The sequence below is a fragment of the Silene latifolia genome, chromosome 6, assembly GCF_048544455.1.
Source record: "Silene latifolia isolate original U9 population chromosome 6, ASM4854445v1, whole genome shotgun sequence".
Lineage (NCBI taxonomy): Eukaryota > Viridiplantae > Streptophyta > Magnoliopsida > Caryophyllales > Caryophyllaceae > Silene > Silene latifolia.
Genome location: NC_133531.1, coordinates 1,385,947 through 1,401,634, shown reverse-complemented (window position 1 = coordinate 1,401,634; position 15,688 = coordinate 1,385,947). Strand labels below are relative to the sequence as shown.

Below are 15,688 nucleotides of genomic sequence, written 5' to 3'. Positions count from 1 at the left end.
GAACCACATTTTGTTTTTATCTAATGTTACAATCCAAGATTCCAAGGGGATATTAGTTTGCTCTTCTACACAAAGTAATTGTGTCCAAGTATATTAGTCTACGAGTTAATGTCACTGTACAAATTACAAAATATCCAACAACAAGCTTGTTCTTGCTTAATTCAACCTTATTTTTTGGTTTCTATCTAATGTAGGTAGATACTACATTTGGGTAATTTCATGCTAGTTTCCTTTTAAAGTCGAAGATTTTTATGAATTTTTGCCATACGTCATATTCAAATCCAGTATCACCCATTAATATGATATGCATTCTAATAATTGTGACTGAGTGCAGGGGCAGATTCAGAAAATTGTTTTTTTTTTTCTTTTTCTTTTTCTTTTTAAACAAAAATAGCGGCTAACTAATTGGACGTTATTAACAATGACTAGATTTAAACCCGAGCTCATGGTTAGGCCGAAACTTAACTTCATTCTTAGATTTTGAAACTCAAATCAAGATCGATCAATTACATAGTATCATATTTTTTTTTTTTTGGCAGCCGTAAAAAAGTTCTTACATAGATGACATTTGACTCATTTGATCAATCGCAGTATCATAGTCAAACAGTAAAAATGTAAAATATTGTGGAAGATCGATCATTAACTCTTACCAGGAATATAATAAGGAAAAACGGTATAAACAGTTTGCAAAATAGTAGCTCCGAACAAGACGATAGCAGCAACGATGGAGATAATAACCCAAGGATTCGTCATATAGTCGTTACGCCAACTTGCCCTCCATCTGTGTCTCCTATGAGTGCAATACCTGTTTAATTCCTCATATAAATTTTTCAGCTTTCCGTCTTTCCAATCAACAAAGGCCTTCTTAACAAACCGGTTAAATAGGTCTGCCACCTCAACATCGCTCCCAAGTTGGTGAATTATAATTCCGGTTTGATGGAGGTGGCCCACATCAGCAGCCGAGTTCACTAGGTTGTCCATGAAGGCCACATAGTCTGTAATCTGCATATCAGTAAAGTCTCTGAGGTGGCATTGTTCGTATGCAATCAAGTTCAGAAATACTGTCTTGGTTGCATCATCGATCTTGATTGGGGGAATCTCTAGCAGTCCTTTTTGTTTATCAAATTTTAAACCCCAAAATGATTGACAATTGCGCGATTTGAACTTCACGCCAGCCACTCTCAGGTCTTCCACGCAGTACACCATCAACGCTGAATTATTGTTCTTGATTTCTTCATAATATGGCCGACGACACCATCCACACATCATTATTACCCTTTTAAGTACATTTTCTAAATATGACATTTTTTTGCTGTTTTTTCTAGTTTCCGAGTCTTGTGCTTCATACTCATCCTCCGAGCTTGAGCCTGAAACATGATTTTCAGAACTCTCCACCGTGTCAGTGTTGGGATCAATATGTTGTTGCTGAAACTCATCTGGCCTTGCGTCAGCAACGCTATTGATTTCAGAACTCCCAGACTCCGCATCACTGGGATCAATATGTTGTTGCTGAAACTCATCTGGCCTTGCGTCAGCAACGTTATTGATTTCAGAACTGTCTACCTCACCATCAGGATCAATATGTTGTTGCTGAAACTCGTCTGGCCTTGCGTCAGCAGCGTTATTGATTTCAGAACTCGCCACCTCACCACCCTTCCTCAAATTTGGAACATGATTATCAAAACTCTTCAACTCTATAGCTTGATCAAGTTGTTGTTCTTGAAGCTGATCCAACCTCGAGTTTATTAATCCATTAATTTCAGAATTATCCGACTCAGCGTCAGATTGTAAGTGTATATGAGTAGATGATGGTTGGTACAGAAGGCCGGACCGAAAAATATCCAGGCAATGAAGCAACTCGTTTTCAGGATCAGAAGCCACTCCTTTCCTCATATCCTTAAGTTTCTTTTTACTAGGGATCTCAGTAGTGACCCATATAGACGAGAGCGCACGCAAAACTAGCCTCGCGATACGTCTTTCACTAATAGCCTTCTTTTCTTGAATCTCTAGAAGCCTTTTAAGGACAATAATAGGAAGTTGATTCTCAAGCTTAATCATATCCCTTGCAATAACATGTGTTATAGTACTTTTAGAAAAGACGGGATCATCGAAAGTGTATTTGAGATGCATTAATCCAAACTTATGGACTCTAAGAAACTCCAACATGAAACAACCATCAAGAACTAACATCTCCACAAACGCGTTGCTGTCCATTTCAATCGGCTCTTGATAACAGCCGCGTGCTTCAGCTTCGAGTTCCTTCATTTCTTCAAGGTATTCGTCGACTTCTTGTTTCTCCCGTTTTAACATTTTTTTAAGACAACGCCACTTGTGGTTCTCCATCTCTGCAAGGTTAAATCCGGCCCGATAGTAAGGCCCAAAAGAGACAATCTCGGGTACGTATGGTGTTTGATCATTACCATCACATACATGTTCTTTCAACCATACGGGAACCCGGTATATGGACGTCTTGATGTTACTGCTAGGCGTTACTTCTTCATGTAGTTTGGTTTTAATGGAGATCACCCAATCGTTATTGCTAATTACTGCCATTGTTTCATTGGTTTCTTAAGTTTTTTTCGTAGTCATTAAATCCACAACAAAACAGGATATATGGAGTTATTCCTGAGATGAATATCTTACGCAAGTAGCAAAATAGACATTTTCTTATAGTCTCCCCATTCACATTTGCTCTTCCTATTTAACTTTATGCGGTCCCCAATATGCTACTTATTCAAAACAACGGATAGTGCCACTCTCACAATATACAAGTGACATTATTCATAGGGTGCTTCATTTCCCCCTACTTGCCCTTTCAGTTGCCTTATTGTATGAGGGGCGTTATTTGTATTCAGTTTGTGATGGATAGTGTCCGTCACAAATAAGACGCTTCGATTTGGGATATTCTCACTTGTATCTCCCAATTTTTTCATTTTCTCAGTTGTACCCCTATTTTTTTGTGAAAAAACTTTGACTAGCAATAAGGCCCCGTTCTTTTGGACTTAAACCGTCTTAACTGAACTGAACTAAACTTAATCGAACTGAACTAATCTGAAGTTAATGGACTTGAACTGAATTGAACTGAACTTAGGCCTTGTTTGGTAAAACTAGCTGAAAGGATACCTGAAACCTGAAAAGTTACCTGAAAACTGAAAAACTAACTGAAACCTGGAAAGGTAGCTAATAAGTTAATTGAAAATTAGAAGTTGATAAAGTGGCTGATTATGTAAAATTATGTTTGACAAACTAACCGTAAGGGTAACTTATTTTGGTGAAATAACATAGAAAGATATGATAATTATTTAATATTGTAAATTGAAGGGGTAATAATGTAATTTAAAGCAGGATCAGGTAACTGAAATTTCAAATGCTACCTGGTAATATTTCATTTCAGGTAGCTTCTTTGTATCAAACACTTACAAAAAAAATAACCAGTACCTAAAACGTCGTGTCAAACAGAGCCTTAACTTATCACGATATTTTGGTACGATTTCTATAAATATAGTCAGCAGCAATCATACAGGTTAACCAACTTACCAGCATCGCTTTGATAACTCAAATTGCTGAAATGGCTCCCTCTGTAAGCAATTTTTATACCTTCTTTTCATTTTTCATTTTTTATTTTTCTTTTCCTGAACTTTTGGCAGCAGACTAACTTCTTTATTAATTCTTTCGGGTTTCTTTGTTTTTTTCTTGCAGGCAGTTACCGTTTCATTATCAGTAAGAATTTCTATCAACGATTACTTTTGTTGTTATGTGTTTACGTCCTGAACTCTTGGCTATAAAAATACGTAGTTGCTCTTTCGTAAATACAACCTATGTCCGTGGATAGGCTATCAGCCACAGGGTGTCCCTTGTGCAGGCCGGCCATCAAGACGGTTGACTAAATTGACCCTGCAATTTTAGGTCCAGACAGGAAAAATGAACCGGACCGAAATTTTTTGGTGCTGTCCTTGCTCCATATTTTTTTAGGCTTCGGTTTTTGGTCCGGTTCGGTTCAAGACCGGTTATTTTAGGTCCGGACCAAAGCTTAAAGTTTATAATTTTTGAAATAGTTTATTAATTTACCTTTAAAAGACATTACAAACTCAAATTAAGGGTTAATTAAATAAAATGATATTTTGATTATTTATTATGTTTGATTTAGCGAAACTAAAGTTAATTATTTTATTATTATTAGTGACAAATCATAGTTTTTGGTCCTGTAATTAGGTCTAAGACCTGACCGGACCGTACCGAATATTTCGAGTTTGGTCCGATCCGACCAAAACCGAAACTTTTAGGTCCGGTATTCGGTCCCCTAAATTCACAATTTCGATCATTGGCTCGGTTCGTATATATGGTCCGGTCTCGGAACGACGCTCACCCCTAATCCCGAATAAACAACTAGCATATGGATAGTAAATAGACATAGGATAAGTTTACCTAATAAAATACTTCAATTAACTTAAAAATTATGATTCTCCATAAAATCGCAATTTTTATTACTACGTTTATCCCGGTCTTTAGTTTCCCTATTCCATTTTGTGTGTCTCAATTTGGTTTCTATTTTAAAAACAATAAGTCTTGCTTGTGACGGACACTATCCGCCACAAGCTGAAGACGGATATTGTCCCTCTCACAATAAAGCAAGTGGGAGGGAGATGGAGCACCCTATAAATAGTGCCACTTGCATATTGTGAGAGGGGCAATATCCGTCTTCAGCTTGTAACGGGTAGTGTCCGTCTTCAATGAGAATTTATGTTTTAAAAAAGCCTTTAATGGACAATTGGATTTCGATCATCCACGATTAATTTGGTCCATTTAACTTCCTATAAACTCTATCTTCCTATGGGGAACCAAACACAACCCCTTAAAATGTTAATTTGGTAATTCACGAGCTTGATTTGAAATCACTAGTTTTAGGCTTTTAGCTATTGCAATTAAAAGATAAGTTACTCAATAAAACATATTTCATATTATTATATCGCCAAAGTGGCAATTTGCCCTTTTAATTTTGTTCAATGATGAAATCAGACCCCTTAACTTTAACAAAACGTGAAATTAAACTCTATTGTTTGATTTTTCATGAAATTCCACCAAAATTCATTTTATAATTGTACTTATATTTAATTTGTCTTAAGTTTAAAACAAATACCGTCATCTTAAACAAGAATTGCTCTCTATTAATTGTGCTTTATTAAGTACGTATTAAAATGTAGTTGAGTTCAATGTTTCAGGCTCCTTTGGTCCAGATATATGGCAACGAGCTGACCGTGACAGGCCGATGGGCCAATGCAAAACGGTACGTAAATTCTGAATTAAGGCCAATGGGCCAATGCAAAACGGTACGAGTCTAACAACAAAAGTTCCAACTAAATTCATTAATAAATTTGTAAGAAAATATTTGTTTCGATATTTTTATTGGAGATTTAAACATGTTTGTAGTCATAATAAAATATCGGGTTATTAAAATATAAATGTAACTAAATATTAACATTGGACCAATCTTCTTTTGGATTAGTCATATCTAAGTATAAGATAATCATATAAAAGAGTTTTTGTTTATATTTACTCTATTTTACTACTCCCTCAACTTCATTGTTGTTAACCTTTTACTTTTTAAAAACGCCCAAATATAATATTTAAAATTATAAAATTTTAGCATTTAAGGTATTTGTAGAACAATTTACTAAATTTAGCGATATTTTGTGTGATTTTGAAAAGGCAATGGTATATCATAGGATCCGAAAAAACACATGGGGTACATCGTAGAAAAACCCAAAAAACAAATTAAATCAGATGTAAACTATTCACCACGGGGATATAAGAAGTATTATTTATATTTTATACAATTTTTAAATAAAACCATCCAGACCAATATATAATAGGAAATAAATATAATAGTAGGACCTTAACCATCACCTTAAGGTTTTGGTTGAGATGGTTCATCTATCATGGTATCACATCTACTGTAAGTCTGTAACAAAAGGTCACGGGTTTAACTTAAATAACTCACGAAGCTGAATTTCAACTCATGGTATGGGGAGTCTGTGCACTAACCACTCTTTAAGTTCAATGGACATTTGAGTGAAGGTACGTAATTAGGGGTGTACATTGGACTGGGTCAGGCTGTTAATTTGTGGCCCAAGCCCAATACTAAAAAGGGGTTGGGCTTTGCTCCATAATGTATGGCCCGGCCAAGTTGGCCCGCACGGTTGAACAGCTTAACACGTAATAAAAAATAAATATAATAGTTAGATCTCATCCATCACTAAAATTTATATATAACTACATCTGATTATTACAAGTTTACAACTCATTACCGAGAATAACCATGGATGCTACAATACAAATGCAGGAATGGCAATGGCAACTTGTATATGGAATATACAAATGTGGTTAATCTTGATGTTAGAGGTAAGATTGATGTGGGATTTCTTAAATCTAATAAGACATATATAGGCGTGTTCGAAGTGGCTGGCGAATGCACCGATATCAAAATTGAGGTGTATGACCCTAAACAAAAAGAGATGAAGAACGCGAGTAAAACATATTCCAATAATGCAAACATAACATCATTGGCTTCTGACTCATTCCAAAAACCCCGCGATAACGGACAACTTATGTTCCGGCTTGTTCAACGCGGTAACAAAGCTATCGGAAGGATGATTATCAAGCGCCTAATTTTACAAGAAGAAATCATTAAATAGTTTCCAAATTCCAAATGTCGTTAGACGATATCACCAGGTGTTACCGAGTTTCATACCCTTTTCTTTCCAGGTTTATAATTGTGTGACGCTATTTCTATTACCTTATGCATGTGAGCCCTCCATGGACTGCGTATTTTACTTTCTCATACTAGTAATAAGGCACGTGATTCAGTTTCTTTTAATTATACATGATATATATCACTACAAAAAAAATGCGTTGTTAGCTACAGCAATTATCCATCGCAAAGAAGTCGAAATCCGTCGCCAAAAGGTCATTTGCCACGGAATTTGCGATGAATGCCGTTTATTGTAAAATCTAGTCGCAAATGAAAATCCGTACCTAGCTAATTTATCAAAGAGCCAAAAAGAAAGACTTCTTCCAAGTTCTCTCATTGACTGAAGCAGATTACTCGCATTATTTATGCATTAACGTAAGTAAATAATCATGATTAAACAACTAATGTCGAAAAATGAAGACGAAATATAAGCCGTCGTGCACCTCACTCAGCATGCCAATCTAGTCGATAGACCAAGTACTTAATCAGGAAACAGATGAAATGGACAGATTAACTACTTTGAGCATAAATTTGGGTCACTGTCTTTTGTTTTTTTGCTAGCAAGTTTCTTTCATCTTATAATAATGATATGAACATCAAATAATTTGCCTTGAATTTAGTCCTCATACAATCATACACATTTAACTTATACCAAAGTTGGAGACTTTGGATGAATTACACCAAGGGAAGGATTTAGCCTTCCATAGTCTTCATAAACCCAAACAATAAGGAAAGATTACAACTTTGAATGAAAATTGTCTTCTAAATTATTACAAGCTTAAACCCTAAATATGAGATTAGATGAGATGATAGGATGGTAGGTGGATGATTTAGGTCTTCAAACTCTTGGGTATATATAGGGCTTCACGAAAACCTAGAAAGATCTCCAATTAAGAAGCCCAAAAAGAAGATTAAAAGCCCCGTATACAGAGCTGCGCAGCCTGCGCAATCGTGCGCAGTTGCGCACACAGGCTCGCATTTTTGGACTCCTAATTTCCAAAAGCTAGACCTCTTCAAATGCCTTCATTTCTTCTAATCTTCACTCCTACTTCTCCCAGCTGGTTTCTAGGTTACATGCGAGTCTCTTGTGCTTTGTCTTGACCTTTGCAAGGTGCTCTATGCCTCCCGGGTTCCGTGCATTAAGATCAAGTGTCCAACCGAGGTAAATTACACAAGTTACCACATCATACCCAATTGCATGCCAAGTGCTAGGAAAAGCATACTAAAAGACCCATATTAAAAGACACGAAGGTGATAAAATCACCCTCTTAGACCGACACAAAACATTACTATCACAGAGCGTCTGAAACTGTCTTTAGAAACCTGATAGCATTCGAGCAGTGTCACATGACAAACTCATGGGACATGGTAATCACCAATTACATAGCTTTTATGGATAATTTGATAGATACAGCTGCTGACGTGGCGTACCTACATGATGCGGGGATTTTAGTACATCGTCTAGGGAGTGATGGGGAAGTTGCAGACCTGTTCAATAGGCTTGAGAAAAAGGTGTACGTTGACACGAAGAAGGGGGGATTAAGAGACGTATATCAAAAGTTGAACGAGTATTGTAGCCATCGGAGGAACTGGTGGCGCGCAAGTTTGCAGAATGAGTATCTTCATAATCCTTGGGTTATCATCTCTATTTTTGCTGCGCTTTTGTTGTTTCTACTTACTGCTGTACAAACTGGTTATACCGTCTACGCCTACTATAAGCCTCCTAGCTAAGCTTATATCATTTTTAAGATTCCGTGTTGTAATGTGTCGTACATTTTCCAAAAAAAATTGAAGGCGTTTTACAAGGCAACTATGGCAAGCTAAGGCCACTACGGTAATGTAAAATTCCGCCATTGTCTGATTTGTTTCTAAATTTTTTGGCATTCCAGAACAAAACAGAATTACAAGATGAAATTAGCATTATCAAACGCTGAAAAGGCCTTAATATGACACTTTCCAACATTATTATAATAGTATCAATACCGAGTAAGTCTTAGCCTTCCCCTCCCTGTATATTGTATTGACATTGCGTCTCATTTGACAAAAATAAAATAAAGAAGGTACCAATAGATGGAGATATTTTGGCAAGAGTTGTTCAAAGAACGCGCTCTCCACGACACTATTATTTGACATCTTCAATATCAATAGGAGTTATTTTGGTATAGAGTTATTCAGAGAATGCACTCTTACCACGGAATGTACAAGTGTACAATATTTTGATATATTAAGCGTAAACAAACATCGCTTTGATATAGTAATAACATCTGTACTATTAGCACCGTGCAAATTCAGAATACGAAGGCAATTTTCTGAAATGGCTTTCGATCCTGAAAAGGCTTTCGAGTATATTCCAGATGAATATGAGGTACGCAATTTGTAATACCTTGTTCTCGTAGTCTGAATTTTTTGACATAAAGACTAACTTAAGTTTTTAGGTTTCCTTGATTTGTTTTTTTTTTTTTTCTGTGCAGGCAATCGATCCCATACCAATCGTAAGATTTCTATCCATGGATACTTCGTTATTCTTTACTCTTTAGAGACTACATCTTAAATCTTCGATTATTTTGTTATCACGATGGATTTTTTTTGTTTTTTTGTGTCATTACTGACGGACCTTGAATTTTAGTAGGATATAATTGTTTTTTTCAATACAGAACTAATTTTATCATCCGTGAAACTCACGAGATTGGCTAAGGTATACAAGTATTTGCTAGTACACAAATGTCATTCATCTCCATCTATGTCATTCATCTCCCTCTATATAAATTCACGAGGTTTTAAGTAGATAAAGAACTTTGATAAGATAAGATAAAGTAGTCGTTATTTTCATCATCCTAAGGAGTATAATGTAGTCGAGCTATTTCAGGTTGGTGGTGTCGAAGCTGGCGGCGGCAAATTGACCCTAATAAATGCAGATGTTGGCCAATGGAGTACAGGGTACTCTTATGTACTCCGTATCTTATTTGTATCTTGCCCATATTTTCCTCTTCTAGTCCCAGCTTTTTTTTAAACGTTTGGGTAATGTTAATTTTTGCATCTAAAATACTACGACTTAGAATGGAAATTTATCTCTAACCTTGTTATGAAAAAAAGTTAATTGACTTTTGAAAATATGTAGTTTTAAAAAAATTATGACCATAAAAGGAAATTATAAAATAATACCATTAGATTTGTGTGAAAAAAGTTTTCCTCAAATACACATTTCATGTCATAGATTATTTAATTTTTTTAAATTGATTTTACAATTTCAATTTTTTTTCTCAACTACGTGCAAACTAATAAACTATCAATTTAAAAACCGTAAGGAGTAACTTTGTGTGGTGTTATTTATAAGGAGTAACTTTGTGCATGCTGAAACCTGTTTTTGTGTAAACGTAATTGTGCATGCTGTGTTATTTGATCGGCTTTTCATTACGTTTACGTTTACCAACACGACACAAAGTTACTCCTTATTAATGATCCTCCCCTGTTTGTGCATGCTGTGTTATTACGTACGTACAACTCAGTTAGCCAGGGTAACGCATGCTACTATTCACTTGCAGGGGACCAACCGATTTGCCAGATCTGAATTTTACAAATGTGGCTAATCTTGATGTTAAAGGGCGTGTTGCTATGCATTGGCTGAAACCTAATCAGTTATACACATTGGGGTTCGTACTGGATGGTGTATTGAGTTGCGCTGATATCGGTATTGTGGTATACGACCCTAGTGGCATACCGCTCGCAAGTAAAATATATGCAGTGGCCGGAGATATTTTGACAACTCCTTCCTTCTTAACTCCCAGCAATCTGGAGGGATTTCTTACCGTTGCGCTTATACAGTGTAATCCTAATACAGTTCTAGGAAGTTTGACTATCAAGACCTTTAATTTCATGGAAGTTAACACCTGATAAAAGATACGGAGGTACTGCTGTACTTCTTTGTCAGATTGTTCAAATGCGAGCTTCGTGTGTTGTTGTATGTATTACGTAATAAACAGTTGGTCTCTCTTGTGACGGGGAATTGTGACCATTTTATAATAATAAGTAACCATCTACAAATGCTTATTTGTCAGGTTACATTTATTTAATTATAAAATGGTCGCATTTCTCCGTCACAAATGAGAAATTGTGCGGAATGAATACCCTGTTTTTTCCCTTCCTCGGTGTGTATTTCCGTTAAATCAATAATTGAATTTGTTATTGAGTTTGTTTATCAACTCTCATTTTTCCTATTACTTGCAAATTAAGAGGCATTGAGGCCAGCCTCTTATAATCGGACCAATATCTATACGCTTGATTAGGTTGATCGATTACAACGCTAGCTAAGATTTGGCCAAAATTGAGATCGTACAATAAGCTAAATGTTCCAAAGCGGTACTCATATTGTAATAATACAAAATATTAGTCCGATAATATTCTAGCTTGGGAGAAACCGGGGAAATTATCGAGGGAAAAAAATTATTAGTCCGATAATATTCGCTTTTTTTTGGTCCTACCTACTGTTGTACAAACGTTTTACACTTTTGCTTTGTGTAATTTTAATTTACAATCTTACTGCTAAGATAGTTGACATCTGCGACAAAAAATATATGGTTAATTATCGAGGAAAAAAAAAAGACGTCTCCCATCATTGACTTTAACGAATTACACGCAATGTTATGCATTAACTTAAGTGAATAATCGTGATTAAATAACTAATGTCGGAAATGAAGACGAAATGTAAGCCGTGGTGCACCTCACTCAGCATGCCAATCTAGTCTATAGACCAAGTACTTAATCAGGAAACAGATGAAATGGACAGATTAGCTACTTTGAGCATAAATTTGGGTCACTGTCTTTTGTTTTTTTGCTAGGAAGTTTCTATTATATTACAATAATGATATGAACATCAAATAATTTGCCTTGAATTTAGTCTTCATACAATCATACACATTTAACTTATCTAAATCTTAGTTTCGATCACAAAACAAAACAAAAAAATGTCTGAAAAAACACGAGCAGATGTCGTAATCTCCTTAGAGAAAAGGCTTACAATAGTCCGGGAAGAAGCCAGAAACGAGCCGTCAGCTACTCCTTGCTTCATTTTCAGGGTTCCTCAGAACCTGAGACTCCAACTGTCTCCGGGTGATGACACGGCTTATATACCCGAGGTAGTCTCCATTGGGCCTTACCATGCCGGTAATGATTGTCTTCGTGGTATGGACTACCATAAAACGCGTGCTCTAAACTCTGTTCTTACTCGTACAAACCAACCTTTAGCGTACTACCTTGACCCAATGTACGAGCTAGAGCAAAACGCTCGCAAATGTTACCATGGGGAAGTGGATATGACTTATACGACATTTGTGGAAATGATGTTACTCGATGGTTGTTTCATGTTAGAGATAATTCGAGGTCATAACACGGGGTTTGATCAATTGGGTTACTCCCCAAATGATCCTGTTTTTACCATACGAGGCTATAATAACATGGCAAGTTTGATAATCAAGGACATGATTAAACTCGAGAACCAAATCCCCTTTTTTGTTCTCGAAAAGCTCTTTGACCTTCAAGAAAGTCGAAGAACATCTGGGCAACTAGCCCAACTCGCGTCAGCCATGTTCATTAAATGGCTGACCGGGGAGAAACTAGAAGTCGATCATCTAAAAGGTAAATTTCTGCACTGCCTCAATGTATTCCAATATAGTCTTCTCCTTAGTATCGGAGATGGTCTCGAAGATATTCAACTTCTCGAACCAAGCATGACTCAAAGCAATAATCCTACAGATCAACACGAGTTCTTTTACTCTGCATCCGACCTAATTGAGTATGGAATCAAGCTCAAAAGGCCGAAAAAAGTGAAGCGTCCTTTTTGGGATATAAAGTGGAAATCAAATGGCGTCCTGGAGATACCGAGGATTTTCATAAACAACAGGTTTAAAGTTGTATTCCAAAACCTCGTCACTTTCGAGCAACAATGCAGGAAACGCAACCAGTTACGGCCAGTAATCACCGAATATGTGACATTAATGGATAAGTTAATCAAGTCTGGGACCGATGTAGGCCATCTCCACCAAGCCGGAATTATAGTCCATCAGCTCAGGAGTGATGCCGAGGTGGCCAGCCTGTTCAACGAGTTGGGAAAGCTGGCATTCGTTGACCCGAGAGTGACAAGTCATTATACTGGTTTGTATCAGCAGCTTAATGAGCACTGTAATAGGTGGAATCATTGGAAATCGGAGTTGAAAATGACGTACTTTGGTAATCCATGGGCAATGGCTTCACTCTTTGCTGCAATTGTATTGTTGTTTCTTGCTTTTTTCCAAACTTTTTATACTGTTTACCCTTATTACTGGCCACCCTCCCGTTATTGATATGTAAAACTGTGTGGACTATATACAGAAATTGTGGAAAGATCATAATTGTTATATTTATGGAATGTATACATTATTTTCAGATTTGTTGCACCTATATATAGTTATAGACGGAGTACGAACAGTAAGATATAATTAACAAAAAATACAATGCTTCCTTGATGAAGAGCTACAATGTATTATGAGCAATTCACGTGTCGGGTCGGGTACAAATTGAGTTATTCGGGCCAAGTCGATTTTGCCGGGTTTATCCACAAGCACTCTTTTTTTATACAACTCGATTATATAAAAAAAGAGTGCTTGTGGATAAACCCGGCAAAAAAAAAAAATTAAAGAATACCTAGTTATTTCTCTTTTTAAGGAAAATAAATTCAACTAATTTATACTCCCTCCATTCAACTCCACTTTACAAGTATTCCATTTCCGTCCATTCAACTCCACTTTACAGGTTTCCTTATTTGGACAAAAAAAAAGACAATTCTACCCTAATTAAAACTACCTATTTACAAAAAGTGTCATTGTTACCCCACCTTAATCTACCATAAAAACCCACCCTAAACTAATTACCAACCCAATTATTTCCCCTAACCCAACCCAACCCACTAATCTTTCCCTCCAAAAAATTCCCTTGGCCCACTAGAAATTGTAACCCAACACTCCAAATCCATTCAAATCCGTCTGGTTCATCCCCTCAACCAACCCAATTCAATGCTCTCATTCTAGATCTTTCCTTCAAACCCTAAATGCTCTCATTCACCTACTCTCCTCATTTGCCTCCTCATTCCGCCTCCTCATTACACTGCCTCTCTATTTCTCTCTCTAAAATCCGAAAATTGTTCTCTGTAAACCCTAAAAAATTTCCTTCATCCGCCTCTTTTCTTATCATCTCCTTCATTCTTGCCTTTGTTTTTCACAATCTTACAACACAACATCATTTTACCTTTACAAATAATGAGTAAATCACATGTCAACTGTGATGAATCTTGTTTTCAATGTTTAATTCAAAGATATAAAGATGGGTATGAGGAAGATGAAGATGAACCACAAGAATCAGAACCCGATTCCCCTCCTATGCACATGTTTGTTCCTGACACATTAGATCCGGACGATTTAGGAACACAAGTTGAAGAAACACGTTTGATGATCTAGAAGTTAAAATCGTCCGGATCGATGTTAACCCTTGAAGAAGCATCAAATCACCAAGTTCGATTAAATTCGATCAATATGTTGCCAGGTTCGTTGCAAAACAAAAGGAGAAGATGGAAATTGAGGCTAATCGTAGATTGGCGATGAATTTGGGTGAAAAAGTTGAACCGGAGCCTGGAATCGGGCAGGAACCTAACCCGAGACACCAAGTTCTCTAAGAATGAAAGCGTATGTGGAGAGGGTCCATGCAAGACTTCATAAATCGTCTAAATAGGAAGGTCCATTTCTTATTCTCACAATCTATTTTTTTTTTTTTTGAGGTTCATGCATGTTCTCGTTTTTTTGGCTGCTGGGATTTGCTGCTGTTAGGTTTAGCGATTGGTTTCTGGTGATTGTACATTTATGATAATTTGTTCAATGCTTTTTTATCTTGATATTTTACGGTTGAGTTGCTTTTTTATTCTCGTCATTGGTGATTGTACATTTACGATATTTAAGGGATTTCTTTGCTATCATCAAGTTTTTTTTTTGTTTTTTTGAGGTTCATGCATGTTCTCGTCTTTTTTTTTTTTTTGAGGTTCCTGCATGTTCTCGTCTGTTGGTGCATGTACATATTCTGATAATTTGTTCAATGCTTTTTGATGCTGATATTTCTGGGATTTGTTCAATCTTGATAATTTTGTCAAAAAGTTCAATTCGATAATTTGTTCAATCTTGATAATTTTGCCATAAAGTTCAATTAAATAATTTGTTCAATCTTGATAATTGTCATAAAGTTCAATTACGATAATTCGATCCTTTAAACGATAACTTCACGAAAATTGTTTGTTCAAAGTATGTAAATGAATATCTTTGCCTTATCTTTGGTATTTGCTCAATGATGATTCTACCTTAATGGTTTGAGAGCAATATCTGAACTTTGAATTGAACTAATTTTAGGTAATTGGCCATTTAATTGAAGTAGTTTTGCCACCACATGGTCTACCAATGTTAGCGTGTGTGTCTTGTTCCATTATAGTTGCGGTAATCATGTGAACCGATGTGTTTGACAACTCCATGATGACATTAGCATCAAATGTTTGAGAGTTGTGTTGGTTTTTGCTTAATGGACATAGTATGGTCTACCTTCATTGGGTGTGTGTGTAGGAGGCATTACTACTTTGATGAACTCTTAAAGCCACCACATGGTTAACAATTGAATTGGTGTGTGCTAACTACTACGAGTAAACAATTGCAGTAATGAGTTAGTATGGTATACCTTCATTTTGTTTACGTGTAGGAAGGCTTAAGAGTTCACACAACTTCAATGATGAGGCCAAATTAGGCACGAGTTGTTGTAAATTTGATTTTTATTTAAACTAAAATCGCATTATAAACATCCCACCTTGAATTAAACTGATAACATTAAACTGAACTGATAACATTGCCAATGAACTGAGCTTCATACATTGTTGTGCAT

The 15,688-nt window shown here is 36.2% G+C and overlaps 3 protein-coding genes across 3 annotated transcripts; 2 read left to right on the top strand and 1 right to left on the bottom strand.

Moving 5' to 3' along the window:
• Nucleotides 1-521: 521 nt before the first annotated feature.
• Nucleotides 522-3,778, bottom strand: LOC141585909 (putative UPF0481 protein At3g02645). The gene is made up of 2 exons (XM_074406984.1): nt 1,653-3,778; nt 522-1,436 (listed from the first exon to the last, which is right to left on the bottom strand). Exons 1-2 carry the CDS (start codon nt 2,551-2,553, stop codon nt 640-642), a joined length of 1,698 nt encoding a protein of 565 aa, XP_074263085.1. The 5' UTR covers nt 2,554-3,778; the 3' UTR covers nt 522-639.
• Nucleotides 3,499-7,037, top strand: LOC141585910 (uncharacterized). The gene is made up of 4 exons (XM_074406985.1): nt 3,499-3,580; nt 3,700-3,720; nt 5,220-5,284; nt 6,341-7,037. Exons 1-4 carry the CDS (start codon nt 3,569-3,571, stop codon nt 6,690-6,692), a joined length of 450 nt encoding a protein of 149 aa, XP_074263086.1. The 5' UTR covers nt 3,499-3,568; the 3' UTR covers nt 6,693-7,037.
• A 4,661-nt stretch (nt 7,038-11,698) lies between these two features.
• On the top strand, nt 11,699-13,129 carry LOC141658453 (UPF0481 protein At3g47200-like). Its single transcript, XM_074465401.1, has one exon. The coding sequence runs from the start codon at nt 11,710-11,712 to the stop codon at nt 13,081-13,083; it is 1,374 nt and encodes a 457-aa protein (XP_074321502.1). The 5' UTR covers nt 11,699-11,709; the 3' UTR covers nt 13,084-13,129.
• Nucleotides 13,130-15,688: the final 2,559 nt, after the last annotated feature.